This window comes from Mustela erminea, chromosome 7 (assembly GCF_009829155.1).
Source record: "Mustela erminea isolate mMusErm1 chromosome 7, mMusErm1.Pri, whole genome shotgun sequence".
NCBI lineage: Eukaryota > Metazoa > Chordata > Mammalia > Carnivora > Mustelidae > Mustela > Mustela erminea.
Window position 1 is genome coordinate 15365713 of NC_045620.1, and position 27213 is coordinate 15392925.

Genomic DNA, 27213 nt, shown 5'->3' on the forward strand with positions numbered 1-27213 from the left:
GGAGCGTGGCGCGCAGCCGTCGCGGCAGGTCCCTGGAGCGAGCACCGACCGGCGGAGGGAGGCGCGCAGGGGCGCACTCTTGGCACCATGACCCAGACGCCCACCTTCGACAAGCCCAAAGTGAGCTCGGACGGGACTCGGGGTCCGGGGGGGGGTCTGGCTTCTGGTCTGGCTGGAGGGCTTAGGGGCGTCCACAGCCCGGGAGCGAACCGGGGCCCCTGCAGGCGCTTCCTCCCTTCAGCTCAGGCCCTCGCTGCTGCCGGGCAGTTTAATGAGAAACAATGCAGCAGAGAGGGTCCCGAACCCCAAGGCGCCACCGACTGGCTTCCGTGTTCTGCTTCTGCCCCTGATTTGGCCTCTCGGAGTCTCAGTTTCACTACCTGTCAAATGGGCCTGGGACCCCCGCCAGCGCTGGGTAGCTGTGGGAGACTAGGCAGGGGGCTTGACTTTTTGGACCTCGGCTGTAAAATGGGGCCCAGTGTCTACATCCATAGGCACCTCAAGTGTTGTGGAAACTGCTTTACAGCCCAGCACTGTGATGGTTCTGTGAGCCAAGGAGCTCAGGTCTGTGGGTGTGCGGGTCAGGAGGACCACGCCGAAGAGCAGAGGGAGAGAATCAGGACGCCCCTCTCTCCCCGCTAGGGGCTGAGTGGACCTTAGGTTCATTCGGGGCCAGGCCACAGCCACTGGCCTCAAGGGATAACTCCGTGGTCCCTCCTCCCACCAGCTGTGGCCTCTTGGGAGCGGCTGCGTCAGGGAGGGTCTTGGGCCCACTTGGCCGGCTTTGGAGCACTGAGATTCAGTCTGCGGAGGAGGGGAGGGGTCCAGGGGTCTGTCCAGCAGAGTGAGTCAGCTAGCAGGATTTGAGACTGCTGTGGGGGGTCACGGGAAGGAGTGAGCTGTAATCAGACTCAACTTACCGCTCCGAGAAAGAGGTGTGAGTGATGATGGCAGGTATCACAAGCGCTGGTGAGAATCACATGTGTGTATGGGAGTGCAGGGGTGTGGAGTTGGGTGGGCAGCCCTGGAGGAGGTATGGCCCAGCCCCCTCGGCTGCCGCCCCGACCATAGGCTCAGCTACCCGTGCTGGGGAGCCCTCCTGCCAGACCCCACCCCGTGCCTCTATGCTTTGTCTGGATGTCCCATCACTGGAGCTTCTTTCCTTGTGAAGTTTTGTTGGTTTTTTTTTCTCCTTTTTAAAAAATGCTTTTGGATTCCCCCTGCCCTTGGGAAGGTGGTTCCCCTGATGTGAATCCTGAGACCGTAGACAAAGTCCCTTGACCGGAAGTGAAATTGGAATTCGGGGATTAGTAAGAGGCAATGCTTCTATAGAACTTACTATATGCACCCAGTCTGCCCTTGCAACACTTGTCACAGCCCATCGAGGGAGGGGCTATTTTACCATTTTTGGGTCTCACCCAATCCTACCTGCTTCAGGCTGGCAGGTTATTTCCCCTCTCTGGGCCTCAGTTTCCACACCTGGGAAATGGGTCCCCCCTGCTTGGTCGGGAGGTGTCCAGAGGGACACCAAGGGATGCTTGAGAGGGAAGGCGAGTGTTCTCCACTGTGTAGAGGAGATGTGATTCAGTTTTACAACGCAAGGAGGAAACATGCCTGAGCTGGCAGGAGAAGCAAAAACGAGCATGTCTCAGCCACTGCGACCAGAGCCAGCTCCCTGCCTTCCCGTGGGTGGGGCAGATCCTAATGAGAACTAGTATTAGTAGCTGGAGCTCATTAAGTTGTTATTCTTCTGTGCCGGGTACTGTTCTGAACTCGTTACTTTCATTAATTCATTTGATTCTAGCAAGGACCCTGTGAGGTTGTTATGATCCCATTATACAGATGAATAGAGGCACAGCGAGATTAATGACGGCTCAGATCACACAGTGGGGAAACAGCCAAACTGGGGCTGAGCCCAGGCGAGCTGGCTTCAAACATCCCGGAGCCAGCTTTCCAGCTTTCTGCCTTTGCAGAAGCCCTTGGAATGGAGGTGCTGGTGCCCCTCGTGGGGGCCTCCGGGACAGGAGCCTCTGCTGGGCTGTTTGGCTTCTCATGCCTACTACTAGGTGAGGCCCAGGACCCGGCCAGCTTTAAGAAGGCAGAGCAAGGCTGTGCTTTGTAAACTTCAATGGGTACTCAAGTCACCTGACTGCCTTGTTAACATTCAGATACTGAATTGGGAGGTTTGGGGTTGGACTGGAGATGTTCCCTTCTAACAGGCTCATGGGCAATGCTGACAGTGCTGGACCACAGACCACACTTGGAGTAGCAAGACCCTACGTGGCTGCCTCCCTGGTTTGACTGTGTTATTCTAAGAGATGCTTTCTGAGCACCTGTTGGGCATTGGAGGAGGTACCCAGGAGGTGGAGGGTTGGCCGTTATCATTCTATTTCTACATGAGGCAAGGCTGGAAAGCCCGTGGTGTTCAGGAGTTCTTTGTCATGGAGGACAGTGCTGATCGCATGCCTGTTTCTGTAATCACCGTGGCTACCAGGCACCTTCTGTCGTTTACATCCCCGTCCTCGGACAACTGGACAAGGTAGATCTCTTCCTCCCCCTTTAGCAGACCAGGAAACTGAGAAGCAAAGTGACTTGTCCAAGGTCACACAAAATGAGCATCTCAAAGCTGTAGAGCAGCAAGTGAGCTGGCCCAGGCTGGAAAAGCACAGTCTCTACGCTGTCCCTCCCTGACACAGAGAACTGGGGCTAAGTCTCTCACGTAAATTTAAGTAGGCTCTATGCCCAGCTTGGGGCTTTAAACTCACAACTGAGATTAAGAGTCGCATGCTCTACTGACTGAGCCAGACAGGCACCCTGCCCACATCGTTTTTTCTTTCTCCTTTTTTGTATGTTTGCTCCGTACCAGGCACTGTTCTAACTGATTTGCATATACTCATTTAATGCTTGCGGTGTCATTCTAAGATGACTCCTCTTCCCTTCTATAGGAGGAAATGGCTCAGACAGGGGAAGGCACTTTCCAAAGTCACACAGCCGGAAAAGCAGAGCTACACTTGAACCCATTTCTACCTAAAACCGAAATCGATACTGTCCACTCCCTTGTCATTTGGCCGGTCCCCGTTTGGGGCGAGGGGTGGACTCAGAGTCACCTTGGGCCTCAGATAGACTGGGGGTAGGTCCCCGCCTCTCTGTTTGGCAGCCACAGAGCTCAGGTGGACATTTCTCTGAAACTCCGCTTTCTTCGCTGTAAAAATGGGTTGATTAAATACAAGGCCATGGGGCGCCTGGGTAGCTCAGTAGGTTAAGCATCTGCCTTCAGCTCAGGTCATGATCTCAGGGTCCTGGGATCAGGCCTCGAATCAGGCTCCCTGCTCAGTGGGGAGCCTGCTTCTCCCTCTCCCTTGGCCTGCTGCTCTGCCTACTTGTGCTCTCTCTCTACCTCTCTCAAATAAATAAAGTCTTAAAAAATTTTTTTTAAATCAAGGCCATGGGTTCCTGGGGACATTGTGCTAAGTGGCACATGTGAAGCCCCTGGCTGGCAGGCAGCAGGCCCTTAAGGGTGCTGTTCCTTCCCCTGGGGTTGTAGTACGCCCCCCTCCCCCACCAACTGGGGCCCTCTGGGAAGCCTCCTACCCCCACAGTGTTTCCTACTCTTGACTTCCTGCCGCAAAAGCCACCGAAAAGCCCACCGTTAGCATGGCTTTGGCCTTCTGTTGCTTTTTGGTTAGCAAAGAACCAGCTGTTTTTATTTATTTTTTACTTACTGTTTAAAGATTTTATTTATTTCAGAGCGAGGGAGCATGAGTTAGGGGGAGGTGTCGAGGGAGAAACAGACTCCCTGCCCAGGAGGAAACCTGATTCGGGGCTCGATCCCAGGACCCTGGGATCATGACCTGAGCCGAAGGCAGACGCTTAACCAACGGAGCCACCCAGGTACCCAGAGCCACCTATTTTTAAAAAGCCCCTCAAGGAGCTTGCCTTACCCATTATAACTCACAGGGCACTTTGGAGGGAAGGGAATGAATGAGACTGGGTTTCAAGGAAGCCTTTTGTTTGACAGAGGAAGTGAGGACCAGAGAGGGGACCCATGGACACACAGTGAGGTAGGGGAGGCGGACCACACTCCTGATTCTGCATCCGACCTTGGGGTTGGCCTGGCCTGGATGGCGAGGGGCCCTGTGAGCTTGGAGGAATGTGTCTCCCTATCCAGTGATCCTTGGGGCTGCCCCCCTGGGGCAGGGAAGGGAGCACTGTGACTGGCTTTGGACTGGGGAGAAGAGTAAGCCAGGAGGCCACAGTGAGGTTCAAGCCTATATGTACTCAGAGTTTTGGGGGCAGGCTCGTTCTCACCTCTTAGGGTTCTGGGGTCCCAGAGGAGCAAGGTGAGGGGAAACACAAGCCTTGGAGTCCATGTGACCACCAGGGCAGATCACGAGTTTTCCCATCTTTACAATGGGAATCCAGTTGGTCTCCAGGCCGGCAAGGGGTGGGGCACACCGGTGCTGGCCGCTGTCCATCATTACGCCTGTCACTGTTCTCCGTCCCCTTTAGACTTTTCCCAGCATTGACTCAGCACTGATAGCAGGATGAAGGGAGTGGATTGTGGGTTTACAAGCTCTGGTTTTGACTCAAACAGCTTCCGGCTGTTGGTACTTATTAGTCTGGCCTGAGGCTCATTCCTTAATTTCTCTGTGTCTCCGTCTGGATAGCTGGGGAATAGCTGTGTTGGGGGTTCCTAGGCTGTTACTCTGTAAGATGTGGCCCTGGCTGAGGACCAGCCCTCCCTGCTCTGACACCTCTGGGGGAGGCTCCCAGCAGCAACCGAGAGCTCAGTCAGGCCCCATAATGGCAGGAGGCACCAACGCTGGGCGAGCTGTGGGAGCTCAGATGGGGCTGAGGAGAGGACCTCCTAGAGGAAGTGTGACCAAAACAATGTGTCCTATGTCAACCCAGGGCAGCTCTGTCTCCTGGCTTTACCTCTCTGCTGAGAGGCCATGGTGGGCACTGACCCCTGGCACCCCGCAGCTCACTGCCAAGAGCCCGGCTAAGGAAAGAGAGGCTGGCTGGCTGGTAGGGGAGGGAGGGCTCCTGCGGCTCATCTGGGTTCTGGGTTCTGGAGGCTTCTCTTCCAGGCCCAGGGGCGCTGGTCAGTCCTTTCCTTACCCCGGGGAGAGGACACCGCACTGCTGACCTAAGACAGCTCTTGGTCATTTGATGTGTACTAAGCGCTTTTGGCTGTGCTGGGCATGGTCCTAAACCCCAAAGCCTGGGAAGAAGTAGTTTGCTCATGCGTGCCTTGAAGACACACAGCCTCCCAGTTAGGAGTGGGAATTCCATCTCCAAGTGTCTGGCCCAGGAGTTCATGACCTGTGGCCTTGCCCTGGATCTGCCCCGACACCTCGGGTGTGTGAATTGTACCTCCCCGGGCCTTGGCTGACTGGCTGGCTGACCTCTCCTGAGAGTAAGACTTAACGTGTTTGCCCACCCCCTCCCCAGTGTGCCCAGCACCTAGTGGGGCTTAGGAAATATTTGGTCACTGGGAATGTTTCCTACTCCTCTCTGGGATTTCCTGCAGCTCTGTGAGGTGCTTGCCAAGTCAGCCTGCTGGAGAGCAAGTGCAGGGGAGTAGGGGTGAGACTCCTCCCCACCCCCCGCCCCCAGAGACGTCAGGAGGCTGGGCACAGGGCAGGGGTGTGGCCCCTGGGCAGGACTTGGGCTTAGAGGTAGAGCGACTGGGGTTCTAAGCCAGCTCTGTGGCAATCAGCCTGGGCAGCACAGGGCAGGCGGCCAAGTTCCTACGAGTTTACCATCCCCATGCCCACTCCCCCAACCCCCAGTCAGCAGCCCAGGGCTAACATGCACCTTGCCTTGGGGTCAAGATTAATTGAGGTAAAGGACCTGGTAACTGGAAGTAGCTTCTGGTACTGCTGAACAGTTCCTGACAGCCTCTCTGAGGCTAGGCCTGCAGGCAAAGCGTAGTAAGAGCGCTGGGACTCAGACTTGGGTTCAAATGCTGACTCGGTCCCTGCCGGCCTTTGTGCTCCTGGATCCCTTCTTTGAGTTCAGCTTCCCCCTCTGCAGAATGGTCGTCAAGTTCTGCCTTCACTGTCGTGAGGATGGAATCAGTTCATGTCTGTATGTGGTCCAGCACATAGTAGATACTCAATAATCAGAGGACACTGATGTTCTTTTTCCCTGAATGGGGACAGCCGAGCAGGGTCCCCACCCATCTCTGAGCTTACACCCCATTGTCATCTGGGGGGTGCAGACAGACGTCTTCATGGGTAGTGGCTATTTTCCAGAAAGTTCCATGGGAGGCTTGCCTGAAGTTGAGCTACCTAAGGGTGGTTGTTGCCTCTGCTTCTCCCCTGAAACGTGTCCGGACAGCTTCCCAGGAAGCCCCAGGAGTGAGGGGGACCTGTAGGGCATGGTGGGGCATGATGGGGCAGCAGGCTTTCCTCTCGCTGTCTCCGGGGGTGCTCTCACTTCCTGCTTCCCGGCTGGCTCTCCGAGCCCCACTTCCCCTGCTCTGCTGCACTGGGGAGCACCTCCTGCGTCTGGAGCTGCGGGCAGGTACTCCCCGTGGGCGCTTATCTCTTGTCCTCTCTAATGAGCAGCCCTGTTTTCTGTTCTGGCTTCCCTCTTCCCTACTTAGGGTAAGGCAGCCAGAAAGAGCTTGTACACGGTGCCTCCTGATCCAAAACCCTTCAGTGGGTCCCCTTAACTGTGACCTGTGACCACTCCCTGCCCAACACCCGCTGACTTTCTGTGGCGACCTATGGCCCCATGAACCTCATTCTCCATATCAAGCCAGTTCCCTCCCTGCTTCCTGACCCAAGTTCCTCTGCCCGAGCCCTTCTCTGTCCTCCCTCCTTTAACCCTGTCTGCTCCTCCTCCCAGCACCTCCTGATTTGTCCCTTCTCTGTCATTGTCTCCTGTAACCCCTCTTCGCCCATGGCCTTGCAACCTGCCCCAGTCACTCCCACCGCCCAGAGAAGCCATTCTCTTCACCCCCATCTGCCTCTAGTCCCTTCTCTGGCCCTTTCTTCCCCTCCAGGGGTGAAATTCTGAAAATTCTGAGAATCTGCACGTTCTCCATTTTATTACCTCTACTTATTTCTTACTCCATTCCAGCATGGATTTGCCCCCTCTGGCCTCTGGAGCACTCCCTATAGGATAGTAGTTCTCAGCCTTGGCTTCGCGTGTTGAAAACTAGCAACAACTCCATGCTCAGGCCCAGGCCGAAGGACTGTGACATTGCGGACCAGGGTGGGCCCAGGTGTAGGCGACTTTCCAAAGCTTCCCAGGTGTTCCTCATGGTCAGCCAGGGCTAAGCACCTCTCCTCTGGGCCCAGTGCCCTGTGGCCTTGGCCCCAGGGACGTGTGTCTGTTCTCTTGCTTGACCTCTGGCAGGACCTGACCATATTCCTTTTATGTAGCTGCTGTAACGAATTACCACATGCACACCCGGTAGCTTAGAACAATGTAATCTCCCCATTCTAGAGGTCAGAAGTCCAAATCAAGGTGTCGTTGGTAGGGTCTCACGCCCTCTGAGAGATCTGTTTGTTGCCTCCTCCGGCTTCAGGTGGCTCTGGGCCATCCTTGGCTGGTGACCACACAGCTCCTGTCTGCCTCCAAGCTCAGGTTGCTGCTGCCTCTTCTAGGAGTTTCTCGCTCAAAACTTTGCCTCCCTCATAAGGAGGTAGGTAATTGCACTATCCAGATAACCCAGGATAAACTCCTCAAGTCCTTAAACTACTTCTCTCTCTCTCTCTCTCTTTTTCTCTCTTTTTTTCCACCACGGGAGTAATACAGGTTCTGGGGATTCGGAAGTAGACCTGTTTGGGGGACTACCGTCTCACTGACCCAGTGCATTGCCACCACCCCTTGCAATCAGACAGCCCCTTGCCTTGTACACACCCTCCTCCTGGTTTCCCTCCTGCCCGTCTGGCGGCTCCTCTCTGGGCTCCCCCTCTCCTGCAGAGCCAATGGGTGCCGGTGCTTCTGGAGGCTTCCTCCCCCACCCCTTCCTTGACCCACTCTCCCCAGTGAGCCTGTTCAAGGGCTTGGCTGCAGCTGTCCATATTCGTACTTGTATTGCCAGCCTGGTGTCTGACCGTGCTAGAACTTCCCATGCGTTGGCTCTGTCCTTTTACATTGGAGGGCTCAAAGGCGTCCCAGCCAAACATCCCTAAGATCAAACTGACCGTGTCCCTCTCCCGGCACCCCTGTCCTTCCTTCCCCCTTAGCACTTGGGCTTCTTCCTGGGTAGTGTCCAGAGCATGGGAATCTCTACCCACCACACTCAGGCCTGACCTGGGGCTTCCTCCTTGACCCCTCTTTCTGTACCCCACCCCCCTGCTTTTCCATATCTGTCTTGTCACCCTGGTCCAGAGCACTATCCTTTCTCATAAACTGGACCGCAGTAGCCTCCTGCTGTTTTGCTCTGAGCCCGCCTCGCCCTCTAGCTGGCTTTAAACCCTGTCGTGGCTTCTCTGTGCTTTCAGCTAAAATGACTCCTTGTGGCCTCGGTGACCCCGCAGCCTGTCCAGACTCATGATCCCTCCCTTCTCAGATCCGGGTTTCAGTTCCTCCCCGTCCACAGGCTCGCTACCACATGGCCTTTGCACGTGCTGTTGCTTCTGCCTGGAATGCTCTTCCTGCCTTCCTCCTTGGCCTGCCTTTGCCTGGTTGGCTCCTCTTCATATTTTGGATCTTGGCTCAAGCTCTGTTTTCTCTGGGAAGCCATTGTTGGCCCTTGAGCTGGGTGAGGCCTTTTGTTTGTTAGCCCTTTTGTAGGCTTGTGACTGTACATCTGTCACGTTTATGTACTGCCTCTTCCCTGGCAGGACCATAAGCATCACAGAAGTGGGACTCTGTGCCTCGAGCTTTGCTCTCCATCCCTAGCACTTGGCAGTTTGGTGAATTCTGGCCTCTTCACGGATGCCGTTTTAGCATTTGCTGTGTGCTAAGTGCTGGGCTCACACACTACACGCGTGAACGTGGTCAAGCCTCACAAAGCCCTAGGAAGAAGGCATTGTCTCCTCCCCATTGGATCCATGAGGATGCCGAGGCACCAAAAGTGAAGTCACTTTCTCCAGGCCACCAGGGAGTGAGTGGAGGAGCCAGGATTCCAGATGTAAGCCCAGAGTTTCCTCCCTCTCTGGCCAGATCCTCAGTAGGGCGGTGTGCTGTGTGTGGGGGTTTAGGACAACAAACCCTGCAGGCTCAGAGAGAAGAGGGCCCCTGTCCAAGGTCCCACAACTCCTTGGCAGTTCCCTGGGCTGGAAGCTTCACTGTTCCCAATGCTGAATGTTTTTTGAGAACATCATGAACATTTAGCTAAGTGGGCATTGAACTTGTTTTGTCAGGGAATCCAACAGATCCCTTGCTTCTACGCCCGGCGGGGAGTGTTGCTGGGTCCTTTGCAGGCTGGGTGACGTCCGGAGAGGTCTGGTTACTGGGACCTCCTACTCGGAGGCAGGTTATGCAGCTCTGCACCTGCCAGCCTCAGCGGGCCTGTAGTTTCCTCCCTTGCCAGGGCAGTGACTTTCTCCTCCAGGTCCCCAAATTCTAGGGAAGACCCCAACCTGGCAGATGTCAGTGGAGTTTCTAGGTCTCCCCCTGGTCCAGGGAAAGTCCCCTTCCCCGTGTCTCCCAGACCCTGTTGTGGTTCCCAGCTCCTGGGAGATGGCCTGGCTGAGAGGTGGACTTGTAAACCACCCTTGTCTACCTACGTGGTGTGTTGTTACTGTTATCTTTAATCCTTTCGGTTGTTCGTGGACAGGGAGGCAGAAATACCCTGTTGTTTTGCAGTTGAGGAAACAGAGGGTCTGAGAGATCAAGTGTCCTGGCTGAGATCACACAGCAGGCCAAGGGGCGGAGCTGGGAGTCCGGAGATGGGCTGTCTCCAAAGCCCGTGTCTTTAACCTCCTGGCGTTGTGTACCAAGCAGTGTTTGTGGGGCCCTACGCACGTAGGGAACGATCACCAGGATGGCCGAGTATCCAGGACCCTTTCTGGAGTACGGAAAGATCCTGTGTTGCGCCTGTTGATTCCTGATAACCGGGCTTATGTAACACCAACTTTGGAAAACAGAGTCTGGGTGTTTGAAACCCGCTGTGGGGTAGTCACAGGCCCCGGAAGTCTGCACTCAACACTTTTGGTTAGAGTTGGTTTTTGCTTAGTGGGCAGAGAGCAGACTCTGCCGGCACGGTGGCTGGGGTTCCATGGCTGGCCTTGGGCTGGCCTTGAGTGTAAGGGCACTGGCCTTGGACTTGGGCTAGGGGTTCTGGTTCTGCCATTTACCAGCCGCGGTGAAGAACAGAGGAACTGTGTGGGGTTCCTGCCTCAGTGGCTTGTGGTGTGAACTCGGTCAAGTTACTTAACCTTCCTGAGACTCAACTGTGGTTGAGCCTCTGTGGTCTTAAGCGTGAAAGAGCTAGAGATGACTGTTAACCACCCCCACCCCCCCGCCCAACAGATGAGGAGGAAACAAAATGCTGTGTGTTCAGAGCTTAGTGGAGCGTCTGTGGCAAGTGTCCAGTCAGGGGGACTCATGGTTATTGCAGTCCTGCTGGCATTCATGGGTGTTTTTTCTCGCCCCCCCCCTTTGTCCTCCCCCTGCCCCCTTACAGGTGGAACTGCACGTCCATCTGGATGGAGCCATCAAGCCTGAAACCATCTTATACTACGGCAGGTAAGTCCACAGGGAAGAGACCTTCCTCCCCAGCATCTGGGGACGTTGGGTGGGGGGTGCTCCATGGCTCAACCTAGAGGCCTCTGGAAAATTCCAGGGTTGGCATTCCTTCCTGTATCCCCATGGAATGAAGCTGGCCCCCTGGCTGGAAGAAGGTGGTCTGTGGAGAAATGGCGGCCCCTCAGCTCTGAGCCAGAGACCCACAGCCCAAGGCTTCTGCTTGCCCTGATTCTGACTCTTGTCCTGCTGATGCCAAGGGGCCAGGAGGAGCTTACCCTACCTTATCTGCAGGTGCTTGAGTGCGTGCATGTACACACACATACCCCCACAAACACACACACACGAGAGGAGGCAGTTCCCAGGGCTGAAGCCGTCACTGTGTTGGGACTCTGCAGAGAGGCTGTGGCAGAGGTGATGGCCCCGCACGGGACGCCGGGACCATTTGTTGAGCATCTCCAGTGCCCGGCTGCCAGGCTGAGTGCCCTCCTTGAGTCCGCAAATTTAATCCCTCCGCAGAGAAGGATGGTGCTGCTATCCGCATCTCACTGAGGAGAGCCAGGGGCTCAGAAAAGCAAAGACAGTTGCTGGAGGCCAAGGCGACAATAAACAATAGAGTCTAGAATTGACCCAGGGCCCTCTCCTGTCCAAGGCTTTCCCTGTGTCACCAGGGCAGTCGCCTACTGGGGAATGTGGACCGGCAGCCCCTCGTCTGGGGCCCATCTTCACCTTCTAAGTAAGGCTATGCCTCCTGCCTCGGGTCGCATGGGCAGGAGGGTCACTGGGGCCCCCAGGGAGGGGTGCCTGCCGCTTCCTCCCCACTTCAAGGGCTCATGGTGGACCCTCTCTTGGGTCCACTGTTTAACAGCAGGGATTTTAGAGGTCAGAGGGTCTGAATTTAAATATGGGCACACTGTTTCCTCACTGTAACCTTGGCCTCTAGCTTGAGGGGGAGGAACAGGGCCTCCCTCCAGAACTGACCTAGAAGAGGGGGGACCCTGCTGCTCCCCACCCCTCCCTCCACAGACTGTGCCCCCATCTGTTTGCTGCACACTCCCTTCATTTGGAGCTGGAAGGAGTCCGCCTCTCTCATTGCCCGGAGCACTTCTGCTCCAGACCCAGATGCGGACACGCAGCTCCATACGCCCCGGTCCCCCGAGTTTCCAGACACCGCTGCTCCAGAGAGCTGGTGAGGCTGGGCGCCTGTCCCCAGTTCCCCGGAGCATCTCTTCCAGCTCCCTGAGGCAGAGTTCTGCCAAGAACACTTTTCTCCACCTTCTGCTACTTTCACAGACCCCTCCCTCCGCCCTAGGAAGTCGCTACTGATTTTTTTTTTTCCCCTACTGATTTAATTCTTGACTCCCCTACGTCATTTGTCAGCATTTACTGTGCTCCCCGAGGCGCTGCATCGGTGCCGATGTGCTGAATCCTCACGACAACTTGCGGGGTGGTACTGTTGTGGCCCCATTTTATAGAGGAGGACACGGAACTGTGATGGGTAAGGGGATGTACCTAGGGAGCACGGGTGTGAGCCCGAGTCCACGCCCCTGACCATTACTCCTGCCAGCGAGAGGCTTCGATGAAGCAGTGCCCCGAAACCACTTCGCTCCGGGCACTTATTGATAGTCTTAACGATAAGCTAGGGCTCTGGCTAAGTGGGGTGAAGCTGCTTGGCTTATCTCTGCCTGTCCTTTGCCCATGCCAGGTGCCAGCCATTGCCCCAGATGAGGCTGTTGGGTGGGTTATCAAGCACCAGGTTAGGACTGCCTACTGAGTTCTCATTAAGGGGTCAGAGAGCACTTATAGTGGAGCAAGAAGGCCGGAGTCCAGGGCAGGGAGGAGGGAGAGGAGCCGCCCCCATGGGCAGGCTGGTCGGATCTTCTGTTTTCCCCCACAGCTTGGCATCTCGGGAGCAGTCGCGGTGCCTCGGTGGGCCCATGGGGCAGGGGTGTTATGGGTGCCAGCTGGAATCCAAGCTCAAGGACAGCAGGCAGGGGGTCTGGGAGTTGGTCAGACTTGGCTATGGAAGCCCGTAAACAACCGGAGGACTTCCCGGTGGTGGTGGGCTGAGAGAAAGAAGGAAGCCCTTCTCTCCCTCTGGCCAAATCCAGTGGCCGGTCTTCTGCCTCTGCGATGTGGGCCTCCGCTGACTATGTTCTTACCTCCTTCTTCCCTTAGCTCCTGTGATTCTGTCCTCTCCGGGGCTTCTACCTCTCTCTCCGTCTCCTTAGTGAGCCTGTCTGCTCTTTTGCCACAGCACATTCTGAATCTGGCCCCGCTTTCCTCCCTTGACCAGCCTGGCCTGAGCGACCAGCATCCCTCACCTGGGCAATGGCAATGGCTTCCTGGATGGTGTCCAGGCGGCCACTCTGGCCTCCCCTGTTCCCTGTCTCTGCAGTACTAGAGTCAGAACACCTGTCTTAAAACCTCGTCTGACCAGTCACTCGCCAGCTCTAACCCTCCCACACTCCCAGCTGACTCTGAGTCAAAGTCAAGGTCCATTCACAGCCTTTGAAGAACAGCAAAGCCTGATCTGCCTCCCTGACCTCTCCTTAATCCGCACTGGAGGTTCCTCAACCCTGCCAGACTTGGTAAACACAGAGAGGTTGAGTAACTCTCCCAAGGTCACGCAGCCTTTAAGGAACCCAGCTGGGATTCAGAACCAGTCCATCAGGCTTTGGGGTTTGCTGTGTGACCCTGGGCACGTAAACTACTTCCTGTCTTCTTCTCTGTACCGTAGCTATCTGTGTTACTGAAAAGGATGCGGAGGTCCCTGGATGGGATGGCTCTGCCCCTGGGTGATTTGGCACATACAGCAGGGGGATGGACTTGGAACTCCATAGCCTGGCTCTTCCTTCTCGTTGGGCTCTCTGTGGCCGGGCTCCCGGTAGGCACATCCCCACCATGGCAGGAAGAGCACTGGCTGAGGCATGGCTAACTGGGAGTATAAGGAGCAACTGATGACCAAACTTGGTCATCCCCAGGGGAGCCTCTGCTGCCAAGTGGCTGTGGGTGGCAGGAGGACCCAGGGCCCTAGGATTAACTCCTTTTTGCCTCAACTTTGGGCCCCAGACCAGAGCATTACAGCTTGGCCTGAGCAGCTTCTGGAGGCCCAGTCCCGTATAAGATCCCAAAGAGTGTCTCATGCTATTTGTTTCCTGCTAGGACTGTTGCAGTAGCTCTCAGATCTGATACCCACACGGCAACCGGAAGGAGCTCTTAAATCTCTTCATGCCGCTCCCCTGCTTGAAATCCTTCAGTGGTTTCCCCGTGCTTTGGGGATCAGGCCTGAACTTCTACGAAGCTTCCACTAGGCTCTGCCTGCCCTCTGGCTCTTCACTTACCACTGACCCCACTCTGAACTCCAGCTGCCCTGCCTTTGCCTCCCCTCCCAGCTTAGGTCTGGAGCCCCTTCTGTTCCTTCTAATTCTGCTTAAATGTCCCCTCCTCTAACCATCCTTCCCAGACCACTCTGTGTGGTCAAAGATCTCTTGGTGGCTGATGAGGAGAGAGGCTGGAGAGGGTAGGCACAATGGGCCTTCAGGGAGTAAAATAAGTGAGATGTGACTGGCTGGTGGGCAAGGCAGAGGAGCCCGGGGGAGGCCCCTGCCCCGGGTTGGGCAGCTGGGTCGGGGGATGGTGGAGCTATATTTGGAAACATGGAGCATAGGGCAGGGAGGGGGAGGTGGGATGAGATGGGGGGGTGGTCAGACACCTGGGGCTGTCTCGGTCACTGCTATCTGTCCAGTGCCCAGGACATCGTAAGCCCTCAAGTGGTGGTATATGGAAGTAGAGACTTCTGGCTGAAAACCATGAAAGGGGAGGAGCTTGTGTGGGCAGGTGTGTAAAAGGGAGGGTCTGTAAGAACGGTCAGGAGGAAGGGCCCCACCAGGAAGCGGGGGTCGAGGGAGCTGGAGGAAGACTGTCGGGGGCCTCACACATAGCGTGTCCAGAGGACCAAGCACGTGTTGTGGGGAAGGGGGCTGACTGCACGCTGCGGGGACACTCCTAGGGATTGGGACCCCCAGCAGGGGAGGAGCGCCTGTGTCGGGGGTTCGGGGGACATGCATTTATGTCAGGAAGCATCATAGTATTTTAGGGACCGAGGTCCCCCAGTGTCCCTGGCACCCCCCCCCCCCATCCTCTGTTCTTGCTTTGCGGATAACGCGATGCTTGAACCAGATTTAATCACCTCATTTCCATAATTGTTTGCTCCTCTTTTTTTTTTTTTTTAATCTTCTTTTGTTCTGCTTGCTGGAGGAGTTTCTCCGCTGTATTTTCCATTCATTTTATTACATCCTGATGACCGGCCCATATTCATGTAGATTTGCAGAAGCTCTCTCTTCTCTCAGGGTCCCCTTACTGAGAGGGGTGTCTTGTTTCCGGGGAGGAAGCTCTTCTCCGGTCCCGGAGATGCTCCGCTGTAAGGGTTTTAAGTTTTCTTCTGTTCCCTGCGTTGTTTCCTCGGAATTTCCTCCTGTCTCCTGCCTTGTCCCTTCGTGGTGGAAGCATTTCTTGGATGTCTGGTGTTCTTTGCCTGTTCGTCTTCAAAGTGGGAAAACTGAGGCCGGGGTGACCTGAGAGCTGTGGTGGGGGAGGCAGGCCTGGCTCACCCTTGCTGACCCTGGTGGGGAGGAGGAGGCCCAGGGGCGGCTGTGGGCCGGCCCCACACAGAGAGGGGAGATGCTCGGAGGGAGGGGGCCAGTGCACACATTCCTGGGAGTCTCCGCTGGACCCTCTCCCAGCTCACGGGCTGGGCAGGCCTCTCCCATGCGCAGGCCAGCCGGATGGAGGGCGGAGGTGGGAAGTCCGGCCCCTGCCCCGGGCATTGTGGTGCTGCAGTTATGGCCCTGATAACCTCTGACCTGGCTGGGGACCAGCTGGCTCTACCCACTCCGGGGCTGAGGAGGAAACTGTGGTCTTGCCCTAGCAGCTGCCCGGTTCCCAGGCGCCAGGGGCGTGCATGTGTGCATGTGAGCATGCGCATGTACATGTATGCGTACAGACTTCAACCCCCGGTGTCCCCCTTGAGATTCCCTGGCTGGTCATGACCTTGGGGACTTGGTGGGGGGAGGGGTGCTGGAAGGATTCCAGCCTGAGTTCTATATGCCCCAGGCCTCTGTTTTCCCATCTGTTCAATGGGAGGAGTTGGAGGAAGAGGTCCCCAGCTTTCCTACTCTGGTCCCTGGGAGGAGTTTGCAGCCCACTGCCCTCACTGTTTTGTTCCCAGGAAGAGGGGGATTGCCCTCCCCGCGGAGACAGCAGAGGAGCTGCGGGACATCATCGGCATGGACAAGCCGCTCAGCCTCCCGGGCTTCCTGGCCAAGTTTAACTACTACATGCCCGCCATCGCGTGAGTCAGCCCCCCAGCCCCGCCCCGCCCCGGCTGTGCCTGCCACCTGCTGCCCGCACCTCCCACTGCGGGGTGGGAGAAGGTGCTCAGAAGCCCTAGTTCTGCAGCTTATCCTTGTGTGTACTTGTGTGACTCTCTCCAGGCCTTGATTTTCCCTTCTGGAAAGTGGGCATAATGTCTAGAAAGTTCTTCAACTTCTACAGCAAAGTGAGAGTATGAGGTCAAAAGCTGGCACCCTAGTGCCTGAATCTTTCACGAAATAACTGTGACCTTGGGCAAATTTACCCTCTCTGGGCCTCTGTTCCCTCATCCAGACCATGGGGCTTGTGATCCTGTCTACCTCCTGGGGCTGGAGTTTAGAATGGACATAGAACTTTCCTCACCAAGCTCCCCCTTGCCATGAAGATGGTTGCTACCTTTATGGACAGCCAGGCACAGCTGTTTTTCTAGTCCCTTTTGTTCCTTCCATCTTAGGTCTGGAAGACTGTGCGTACAGCACTCAGAACTGTAGTTTTCATAGTTGTCGATGGTCCCGCCAGGTGGACACACTCCTCGTTTGCAGAGGAGGAAACGAAAGCTCAGGGGAGGGTAGCCGCTTGCCCAGGACCACACAGCTGGAAGGAGTGAGGCCCAGATCCCACCCGGAGGCCACCTTGAGCTTCCTGACACGAGGCAGGCCTCTGCCGTCTGCTGCCAGAGCTCAGGAAGGGGACGAGGCAAATGGACAGGGAGCAGTTAGGGAAGGCTGCCTGGAGGAGGAAGCATGGCCCAGGCTTTGGGATAGAGAAGGTGTAATGTAGTCCGGAGGGCTAGACCGGAGGGAAGGTTTGGAGCATATGCCAAGTAGGGGTTGTTGGATGACTGGTGAAGGTCTGCGAGGCAGATGGAGGCCCTTGGCTGGATAAGTGGCAGGACAGGTAGGAGGAGTTCTGTGGAAGGAAGATGTGTGTCAAGGCTGCTTGCTAGAAGCTTTTGGAGTCAGCCTGGAAAACACCGCCTGTCCCCATCCCTGGCCCTGGTAAGCAGAGACGCACACACACACACACACACGCACGCACATACCTCCCTGGAGACACCGGTCCTATCTCCCCGGGCACCCCCTCCCCAGAACATACACATGGCTGGGGCTTCTGTACGGGCTGAGGCACCTCTCCCATGTCACCCCCAAGGCAGCTTCTGTCTCTCTGGCCACAAGACAGAAGATGCCCAGCTCCTTGAAGGCCCAAGATGACCAGGCTGTTTGGCATCATCTCCTTCTGAATTGCTTGGCCTTTGGGGCTCTGCCCGTAAGACTGATGTCCATACTGTGCCCTTGCCACCATCCACCATCAGACAGGTGTCTGATGAGAGCCCTTATCTTCTGCCCTTATCCTTCTGCTCACTTCTCTCCCACAGCATGGGCCTCCTGTGGCACCTGGGGCAACAAACACACTCCCAACCTCAGGTCCTCTGTGCATGCTGTTCCCTCTGCCTGGAATGCTCTTCCCTGTAGATGCCCTGTGGCTAGCTTCCTCACCTCCTTCTCAGGCCTGCTCAAGTGTTCCTTTTTCAGTGAGGCCTTCCCTGATGGTTCCAATGAAACTCGTAGTCCCCTCCCCTGTTTTATGTGTCTCCATAGACCATTTCACACCTAACCTACTGTAGACTGTGTGTTTCACTTACTTACCTGTCTCTCGTGCTTAACTGTAGGCTCCGGGAGGGCAGGGATTTTGTCTACCTTGTTTGCTGTATCCCTAGTGCTGGTCACTGTGCAGTGAATGTGTGCCACCGCTCTGGGGGAGGTTGGGCACCCTCTTCCTGGGAGGCCGGCTCCACTGCCGCAGGCCTGAGGTCCCAGATCCAGGCCAGGGAAGGCAGCCGCTGCTCATTCTATCCTCAAAAGCATGGTGCTTCCATTGACCCTTCTCCTGGGCGTGGCCAGTTTCCCTAAGGCCCTTTGCACGCACACCCCACATTCAGGTGACCATTCTGTATTCACCCTTCACGGTGGAAACTTCCAGCTAGGCCCAGCTCATGGTCACTTGGTACCACTTAGCGTGGCCCTGGCAGGTTGATGTGTGCCTTGCTTCTAGAGCCAACACTCAACAACTAAAATACTGTCTCTCCGACTTGGAGCACTGGCCTAGGTGAGTTTCAGGAAGTTCAGCATCTTTGTTCTCACAGTAACATTTGCTGTAAGTGTCGGGGGACTAACCGGAGGCCTGTAACAGGTAAGTGTGGGAACCAGGATTCAGGAGTCCCAGGTTTCCCCCCCACCCCAGGGTACCCTCTGGATTTGTCCGTCTGTGTCCTTTCCCCTCTCATTTTAGTTTTATTGGGGTAGAATTGATAAGTAGAAATTATGTGTTTAAGGTGTTTTGATATACATGTATGCTGTGAAAGGATCACCACAATCCAGCCAAGTTAACATATCCATCACTGCAGATAATTACCGTCGGCTTTGGCTGCGTGTGTGTGTGTGTGTGTGTGTGTGTGTGTGTGTGTGTGTGAGAACACTTACGATTTACCCTCCTAGCAAATCTCAAGTATATGCTACCGTATTTTTTTTTTAATTTTTATTTATTTACTTGACACAGAGAGACATCACTAGTAGGCAGAGAGGCAGGCAGAGAGAGAGAGGGAAGCAGGCTCCCTGCTGAGCAGAGAGCCCGACGTGGGGCTTGATCCCAGGACCCTGAGATCATGACCTGAGCCCAAGGCAGACACTTAACGACTGAGCCACCCAGGCGCCCAGAATGCTACAGTATTGTTAACTGTAATCCCCATGCTGCACATCCCATCTCCAGAACCAAACTCCACTTGTAGAACTGAAACTTTGTACCTTTTGACTGACATCTCCCACTTCCCCCTTCCCTGTTCAAGCTGCCCCGACTATGTTCTACTTTCTGCTTTTATGAGTTGGGCTATTTTAGATTCCACATGCAAGTGAGATGGCGCAGGATTTGTTTTTCTGCGTCTGGTTGATCTCACTTAGAGTGACGTCCTCCAGGTTCATCTGTGCTGCAAATGGCAGAATTCCCTTGAGGCTGAATGATAGTTCTGTGTCTGTGTGTGTGTGTGTGTGTGTGTGTGTGTGTGTGTGTGTGTGACGTTTTCTTTATCCATTCATCTGTCGTCGGACCTTTAGGTTGTAGCCACGTCTTGGCTGTTGTGGATAATACGGCAGTGAACGACGTGGTACAGATATCTGAGATACTGACTTCATTTCCTTTGGATAAAGATTTGGAAGTAGGACTTCGGGATCGTATGGTAACTTTTTACAACGTTTCTTGAGGAGACTGCTCGCTGTTCTCCACGGTGGCTGCACCAATTTGCATTCCTGCCAGCACGTACAAGGGGTCCCTGTTCCCGTCTGTCCTCAGCGACACTTGGTGACTGTAGCACACTAACAGGTGTGGGGCGATCTGTCCTCGTGGTTCCGATTTGCATTTCCCTGGTGATCAGTGATGCTAATCGCCAGGGAAATGCACCTTTCCACGAAGCTGTTGGCCATTCGTACGCCTGTTGAGAAATGTTTATTCGGGTCCTTTGCCCATTTTTAATCCGATGATGTGGTATTTTTGCCATTGGGGGCTGGAAGTTCCTTGGGCATTAGCCCCTTGTCAGATTGGATCTGCAGGTATTTTCTTTCCCTCTGTAGTTGTCTTTTCACTCTGTTGAAGGCTCCCCTTACTGTATGTTTTTGTGTCTGGTGCAATCCCACTTGTCTTTATGTGTGGTGCCCGTGTTCTCTCGTTTCTCTCCCCTGCTGACCTGCACCCATGAGCCAGCAAACATCTGAGTGGCCATGACATCTTGGGCTCCGTCCTGAGGGGTCCCAGCCATGACACGATTGAGGGAAAGACCCCTGTCTTATGGAGTCTACATTCTAGTAGGAGAGATGGAAATTGACCGATAAGCAATGAGAGAATCACGCCAAGTGGGGGTAAAGCACTGGCCAATCGCAGGGGAACAGGTAGAGAACGGCAGAGGAGCCCTTCGGAGGCCAGGTGGTCAGGGATGGGCGCTCCGAGGAGGCCGGGCTGGAGCAGGATCTAAATGGAGACAAGGAGTGTAGGACGGTCCCGGGGAAGAGCCCTGCTGGCTGGGGGATCTGTGAGCATGGAGGCCCCGACCTGGGAACAGGCCTGACTGTAGCTGGGACAGAAGGAAGGCTCTGGTGGCGTCATAGAATGAGTGAGAAGGAAGGTCTGGAGAGAGTGACAGGGGCCCGAGTCTGCAGGCCTTGTGGAAGCCATGAGGGTTCAGAGTGGAGGGGCGCATGTTTGATTCACATGTTAAAAAGACTGCTCTAGCTGCTGTGTGGAAAACAGAGTTGGAGGGGCAAGCCTGTAGACTTGGAGATCTATTTAGGAGGTGGTTAGAACCTGGGTGGAGGGGACAAGAAATGGCATGTAGTTTGGAGGTAGAACTGACAGGCCCTGCCTTGTTTCTAGGATCTTCTCCGACAGCTACCAGAACTTGGGGCTGGGGGCCAGAAGTGGGTTTGAGCTGCCACGGGTTGGGAACAGCCCTGTTGCTCCTGGAGCTCCCAAGAGACTTGGGGAAGGTTGTCCCCAACCCCTCTCTTCCCTTCCCAGGGGCTGCCGGGAGGCCATTCAAAGGATTGCCTATGAGTTCGTGGAGATGAAGGCCGAGGAAGGCGTGGTGTACGTGGAGGTACGCTACAGCCCGCACCTGCTGGCTAATTCCAAAGTGGAGCCAATCCCCTGGAACCAGCCCGAGTAAGTGACACCTGCTGGGGCGGCCCGACTTCTGGTCCTGTCTGTGGCCTCAGAAAGATGGGTTTAACTCTTTTGCAAGAGACATGGTTTCTAGCCCTCACCTGGGCTAATTTTAAAAATTTTTTGACCTTTGGTAAAAGTGTCTGGCTATGTTTCCCTGCCCCGGACACAGGCCCACAATCTAAGAATAGTAACTCCCTTGTCTAGAGGCTTCTATGTGGCCTGTTCTAACCTTGTCACTGACGCGAGTGTGGCCTATTCCTGCCCACTGTCTGGACCCCAGAGAGCTCTGAGTGCCATCAGCCGAATTCCTTGCCCCCTTCCAGCCAGGACTCTGACAGCTGTGGATGCATGGGAATCAGACCTGGCAGGCTTAGCGTCACCCCCGTCCGTGGGGGAGGACTGTGCCTGAACTCATCACCCCACACACCTTCCAGTCTGGAAGTGCCCACGCAAGCATGAAGTGTGGGGTTGTGCCAGGGCTGGGGGCCAGGTCTTTCCCCAGAGCCCGTGGGTTCGCAGCGGCTGGAGCTGCTTCTCCAAGAAGCGTCTTTCTCTTCCCCCAAACCCCCGCCATGTCCCAGGGCTATCCTTCAGACCTTCCTTTATCTCTGGCCCATCGCTGCTCCTCTCCGCACACAGGGGCGACCTCACCCCGGATGAGGTGGTGGCCTTGGTGAGCAAGAGCCTGCAGAAGGGAGAGCGAGACTTCGGGGTGAAGGTGCGGTCCATCTTGTGCTGTTTGCGGCACCAGCCCTGTGAGTACCCCTCAGCCCCGCCCCTGGCCACTGCCCTGACACACCCTCCCGCCCCCCACCCAAAGCCTGGCACTGGAGCCACATCTGGTCCCCACATGCCCCCACCCCATGGTATTTGTGGAGCCCATTGGCAGGACCTCGGGGCTTCTTGCAGTCACTAGAGCCTACTACCGTGGGCAGGCTCAGACCTCCTGGCAGCAGAGAGACCCTCCTCCCTGGGCAGACCGGGCCTGCCAGCCACGTGACCTGCATTTAGGAAGCAAAAAACCAGAGGAACCTGAATAATAGGAAAAAACCATCTAAGCCAGGTTCTGATGAGCCCACAGTCCTCCCTTGAGACCCTGGGGGCCAGGCCTCGTCCTGTGTGGGCCACAGGCCTTGTGGACAGACAGGTCTGCCGTCTAGGGCCTCCAAGGGTCTCCCTCGTGAGGGACGCTGGTCAGGCGTCTAGAGCTCCGGCTTCCATGGTGTGCAGAGCCCCACGGTATGACTTTGGACACGTCCCTCCACCTCCTCCGACCACAGCTGCGTCACGGCCGGTGACCGTCTCTGCTCAGTCTCTGCTCCAGTAGCCAGTGCGAGCCAAGGGCTTCCCGCCCGCCGACGGGCCCGCAAGTGGAGAGGGACTTGCGTGGGCTTCCGCGGTCCCCGTGGCAGCCTGTGGGGCTGGGCTGCCGTCGCCGAGGCTCCTCGGCTGGGCGTGGGGCTGAGGCTGAGAGAGGGGCGGCCTCCTGCCCCTCGGTCGGGACAGCGTCGGGCGCACACGTGCACACACAGCTCTCTGGCTCCAGAGCCTGCGACTGGTCATTTTTTTTTTTTTAATATTTTATTTATTTATTTGACAGACAGAGATCACAAGTAGGCAGAGAGGCAGACAGAGAGAGAGGAGGAAGCAGGCTCCCCGCTAAGCAGAGAGCCCGATGTGGGGCTCGATCCCAGGACCCTGGGATCATGACCCGAGCCGAAGGCAGAGGCTTTAACCCACTGAGCCACCCAGGCGCCCCGCGACTGGTCATTTTTAAACTCCTTGTGAGGACTTGGTTAGTTAAGAGGCCGGAACAGGTCAGCAGTACGACAAGTACGGTTCTGGGCTTCTCTGTGAAATCGCGGGGAGCCTCTGTCTCCTCCTCTGCCAAATGGGGTTAGGCCGTGGCACCGTGAGGCGGTGAAGAGCTAGGCTTGGGCTGGGGGACGGGGAGCAGAGGGACTTCTCGGTGCCACCAACAGAGGTGTGTTGCCCACAGGCTGGTCCCCGGAGGTGGTGGAGCTGTGTAAGAAGTACCGGCACCAGTCTGTGGTGGCCGTGGACCTGGCTGGAGATGAGACCATCCAGGGAAGCAGCCTCTTCCCAGGACACATGAAGGCCTTCGAGGTAGGGCCCCGGGGAAGGAGGCAGGGAGGGGCTGGCACCGGGGAAGCCACAGGAGGAGGGAGGGGGTCACGTGGACAGGGGAGGCTGGGGCCACCTCCATGCTCCCTCCAGTGCGCCGTGGTGGGGTCTCGGGGGTGCTAGAAACTGGGAATTTGTATAAGCAGAAGCTCCCACCAGTGTGGGCACTCCTGTTGCTGCCTGTCATTTGCCGTGTGACCTTGGGTGAGACTGTCCCTTCTTGGGGCTGCTGTTCCATCGGTTGGGATGACCGAGTTGGAGCGAACATTCAAAGCCTCACGATGACGCACTCCGTCCCGGGCCTGGAGCGTGGGTTCTGGGGCCAGAGCTCTGGAGTCTCACTGCCCTGTCTCAGAGCCTGGCTCCCTTCTTCCTTTCTGATCACCGTCCTGTTACCTTCCTGGGCCTGTTTCTCCTCTTGTAAAACAGGTATTAGAGTATTTGTGGAGATTAGGTAACGTGGCTGAGCCCTTTCGTACGGTGACTGACCCACGGTCACCGTCTAGTAAGTGGCAGCCGTGGCTTAAGTTAGGATCACACAAACAGAAGCCCCGGCTTCCCCATCCTGAAGCAGGTCAGCTAACTGAAGAAGGGCCTGGTTTGAGCCTGCCGAAATGGGGAGCTGAAGTGTGGCAGGGGCTGGGCCCGCGGGGGCCTCCCCCAGGCCGTCCCTGACCGCCTGTCACCCCTGCAGGAGGCTGTGAGGAGTGGCATTCACCGCACCGTGCACGCAGGGGAGGTGGGCTCCGCGGACGTGGTGAGAGAGGTGAGGAGGTGGGGCCGGCCTGGGGGCCTTCCGCCCGCTTCCCCCGCCACCCCGTCCTGGGCTCCACTCCGCTTCTCTGCAGGCTGTGGACACGCTCAAGACGGAGAGGCTGGGCCACGGCTACCACACGCTGGAGGACGAGGCCCTTTACGCCAGGCTGCTGCAGGAGAACATGCACTTCGAGGTGGGCGGCCAGGCGGTGGGAGGACAGCTGGGAAGCCAGGAGGGCACCGGGAGGGCCAGGAGCCAGGCCAGCGCGGCAGGAGTGGGCCGTGGGCCTCAGAGCCGCCCGCCGGCAGAGGTGGCCGGATGGAAGTCATGGGACTCGGCGGCCGGGAGGCCGGTGTGGCTCCAGCCCGAGGGGCTTACGAGGTGGGGTGGGGGGGTGGCGTGGCTTGGGGGGGACACGTGGGCCAGCCACCCACCTGCTCTTCCAGGTGTGCCCCTGGTCCAGCTACCTCACAGGCGCCTGGAAGTCGGACACGGAGCACCCAGTGGTTCGGTGAGGTCCGGTCCCTGGGGCCCATTCAGTTTTGTACCAGGAAAGCCGAGGGTGGGAAGGAAGTGGAGGGACTGGGTCCTGGCCCAGGCGGGGCCTCTTGCTAGGAAATCTCTTCGAGTCCTTGGGAAGCAGGTGCTGCTGTCCTCATCCGTAAGATGAGGGCAAAGCTCGGTGTGCCGTGACATGACTGAGGGAGCCCAGGTCCTAAATAGCAGAACTGGGGGGGCCCTCTCATGGAGCAGTCATGGCAGAACACCCTGCTGCCCTGAGGGGGAGGGGGGCTTCCACACTCTCGACCCTGCCTCCTGGGCATCTGGGAGAGGCGGCTCTCCAGGTCACGTGGTGCCTGCTCCTAACCTAGCATCTAACTAGAGGCCTTGGTCCTTCCTCCCGCTCTTCTGTGACTGGGCCCTGGGAGCCGCATCAGGCCTCAGGAGGGCAAAACCACCCTTTCCTGACACAGGAGAAGGCGGCAAGAACAGGGGGCGACCCCGGTCAGGCCAAGCTTAACGGCAGGATCATGGGCTCTGATGTTCTTCTTACAAGGAGGTCCTGAGGTCTGCTTCAGGACAGGGGAGTGCGTGGTACCGGCAGAGTGTCTGCGGGGAGGTTCTTGGAGGCACATGGGCACACAGTCTGTGGGCTGGAGACGGGTGTGCAAATCAGCCGCCCAGATTCGATTGTTGAAGCGACAGCCTCAGGAGATGGTGGTACCAGAGGGCCGAGGAGAGAACCCGGGACAGTGACACTGAAGGGACAGACGGAAGAGACTGGTCCGAGAAATCAAGAAAAAGGGTTTTAAGAACAGTCAACAGTGTAACACTCTACAGAAGAGGAGTAAAGAGCCAGGGGAGGCCTTGCGGGCGTAAGGCGACGGGGATCTGGGGTGCCAGGAGCCCTTTCCCTGGGCGGTGGTTGAAAAGTCGATCTTAGTGGGATTAAGGGTGAAGGGGGAGCGGACGACTCTCCCAGAACATTGGCAGTGAAGGCGAAGGCTGGAGAGGGTCGTAGCTGTGGGGCGTGCTGCTTGTTCGGCCTCCCTAGGCCCCCGCTCTACCTGTTCCTCTTCCGCCTTTGCCCGGCTCTGGCCCGCCTGGGTGGGCTCAAGTCTGGAGATGCTAGTTCTGTGCTGTCGGACAGGTCCGCTGAGTTCTCCCAACTTCCTTCCCCTGTACGGCAAGCGGCTCTTCCAGGTCGTAGGGGGCTGCGGGCTCTTGGCGGCAGGCACTGTTCACGTAAGAGTACAGGCGGCTCTTCCCTCTCCCCCTCACCCCTGCATCCAGGTTCAAACAGGACGAGGCTAACTACTCACTCAACACAGACGACCCACTCATCTTCAAGTCCACCCTGGAAACGGATTACCAGATGACCAAACAGAGCATGGGTTTCACCGAAGAGGAGTTCAAGAGACTGGTGAGTGGGCGTGCACTCTGGCGGCCTTGACTCTTGGCCCTGGGAGCATGTGAGGCCTTCAGGTCTTAGCCAGGCCCCAGGACCACTGGAGATGAAGTGTTTGCCTCACCAGGCCAACCCACGCCGGTCCTAGAGTTAGGTGCCTTCTAGGGACAAGTTCTCGGGCTGGCACACTGATCAAGGACCAGGTTTTTCAGCCTTTGCTTGGGTCGAGTGCCTGCAAAGAATCCATTAAAAGCTGTCACCTCTCTTCCCAGAACGGTGTGCTCGGCTATAAAATTCTGCACGCACTTTTCCAGCCATTCATAGATCCCAGGCTGAGCCCTTAATTTCAGGGGCTGATACCCCAGATCTGTCCCTGCGGGAATCTCTCTGGCCCCACATATCCTGCCTGGTCTCCAGTTTCTCCAGCTTCCTTCTCTCATCCCTGTGTCATGTCATGGCACTTTAAGAGCACTGAAACCCACGGTCTGTGCTCTGGCACTTGCTGCCAGGTGACAGGGGACATGTCCTTCCCCACTGTGAGCTTAATCATTGGCCATGCTCATTGAAGAGGATGGCGCATCACTAGACTGTCAAGGCTTTCTTCCATGCTCTCTGGTTTCACATTATTTGCCATTCTGGCCCTTCTAGAACATCAACGCGGCGAAGTCCAGTTTCCTCCCGGAAGATGAGAAGCAGCAGCTTCTTGACCTGCTCTATAAAGCCTATGGGATGCCACCTTTGGCCGCTGCAGGTGTGTTCCTGGCTGGGCTTCTGGGCTCCCTGCCCGGGAGGCTCTTGACCTGCCTCTGTGGGATTTCCTACAAGAAGCCCTTCCTTCCCCTCTGGGGAGGTGCTCAGGATACGTGAGGCCTCCCTGGTTCCAGGGCTGAGGCTGATGGCCTCCCACTAGACTGGCTTACCTTCTGTATAGTGCCATCTTCAGGCTGGTCTTGGGGGAGACTTTCTGAAGCCCAGTCCCAAAGATCTTGGCAACCTGGGTCATCTCCATGGTCGCCTAAAGCCAAGGGCAGGGGAGCTGGGCCCAGGTTCTAGCTCTGTTCTGCTCCTTCCTTCTGATGTGGCTTTGGCAAAGCATTCCCTTGCTCTAAGCCTCAGTCTCCCGCTCTGCAGAAGGGGGTTCCTCTCTGGCTCTGAAGTCCTGGGTACTAGCGGCCGCTAACCTTTCTGTGTCTCTGATGTGGCAAGCAGAGCCGCATCCCTGAAGACATCGTGGCTGCCTCTCCAAGCCCTCACCTGTGGACGGAGCCTCCCCAGCACTGTGAGGCTGGAACGACACTTACCTTGACTCCTTCAAGGAAGACTGGCCTAGTCAGCTACGGCTGCTCCTGAAGCCGGTGTGCCCGTTTCTACACACACCAATACCTCGGCATGCCGCGTCTCTGCCTACGGGCCAGACTCCGGTTGACTGAAACCTTCCTCCTATGGTGACTCGTGCTGAAAATCTGGTGCTCAATAAAGCAGCCAATGGCTGGTACTATGCAGCGCCATGGTCTAGGGCAGCGTGAGAATGGAAGGAACCTCTGGGTTCCCAGACTCAGGCAACCGGCCCAGCAGCGGGGTCCTGAGATCCTGGTGCGGGCTTGGGGTGGGGGGTGGAGGGGGACACCGGGGCTTCTAATGCTGGGGGCAAAGAAGGGACCCCAGTCTG

The 27213-nt window shown here is 56.6% G+C and overlaps 1 protein-coding gene across 1 annotated transcript; it reads left to right on the forward strand.

The window, feature by feature from the left end:
• On the forward strand, positions 1–27046 carry ADA (adenosine deaminase). Its single transcript, XM_032350574.1, has 12 exons — positions 1–120; positions 10595–10656; positions 15884–16006; positions 20587–20730; positions 21373–21488; positions 22733–22860; positions 23573–23644; positions 23727–23828; positions 24082–24146; positions 25430–25559; positions 26193–26295; positions 26754–27046. The coding sequence occupies exons 1-12, from the start codon at positions 88–90 to the stop codon at positions 26765–26767; spliced, it is 1092 nt and encodes a 363-aa protein (XP_032206465.1). The 5' UTR covers positions 1–87; the 3' UTR covers positions 26768–27046.
• Positions 27047–27213: the final 167 nt, after the last annotated feature.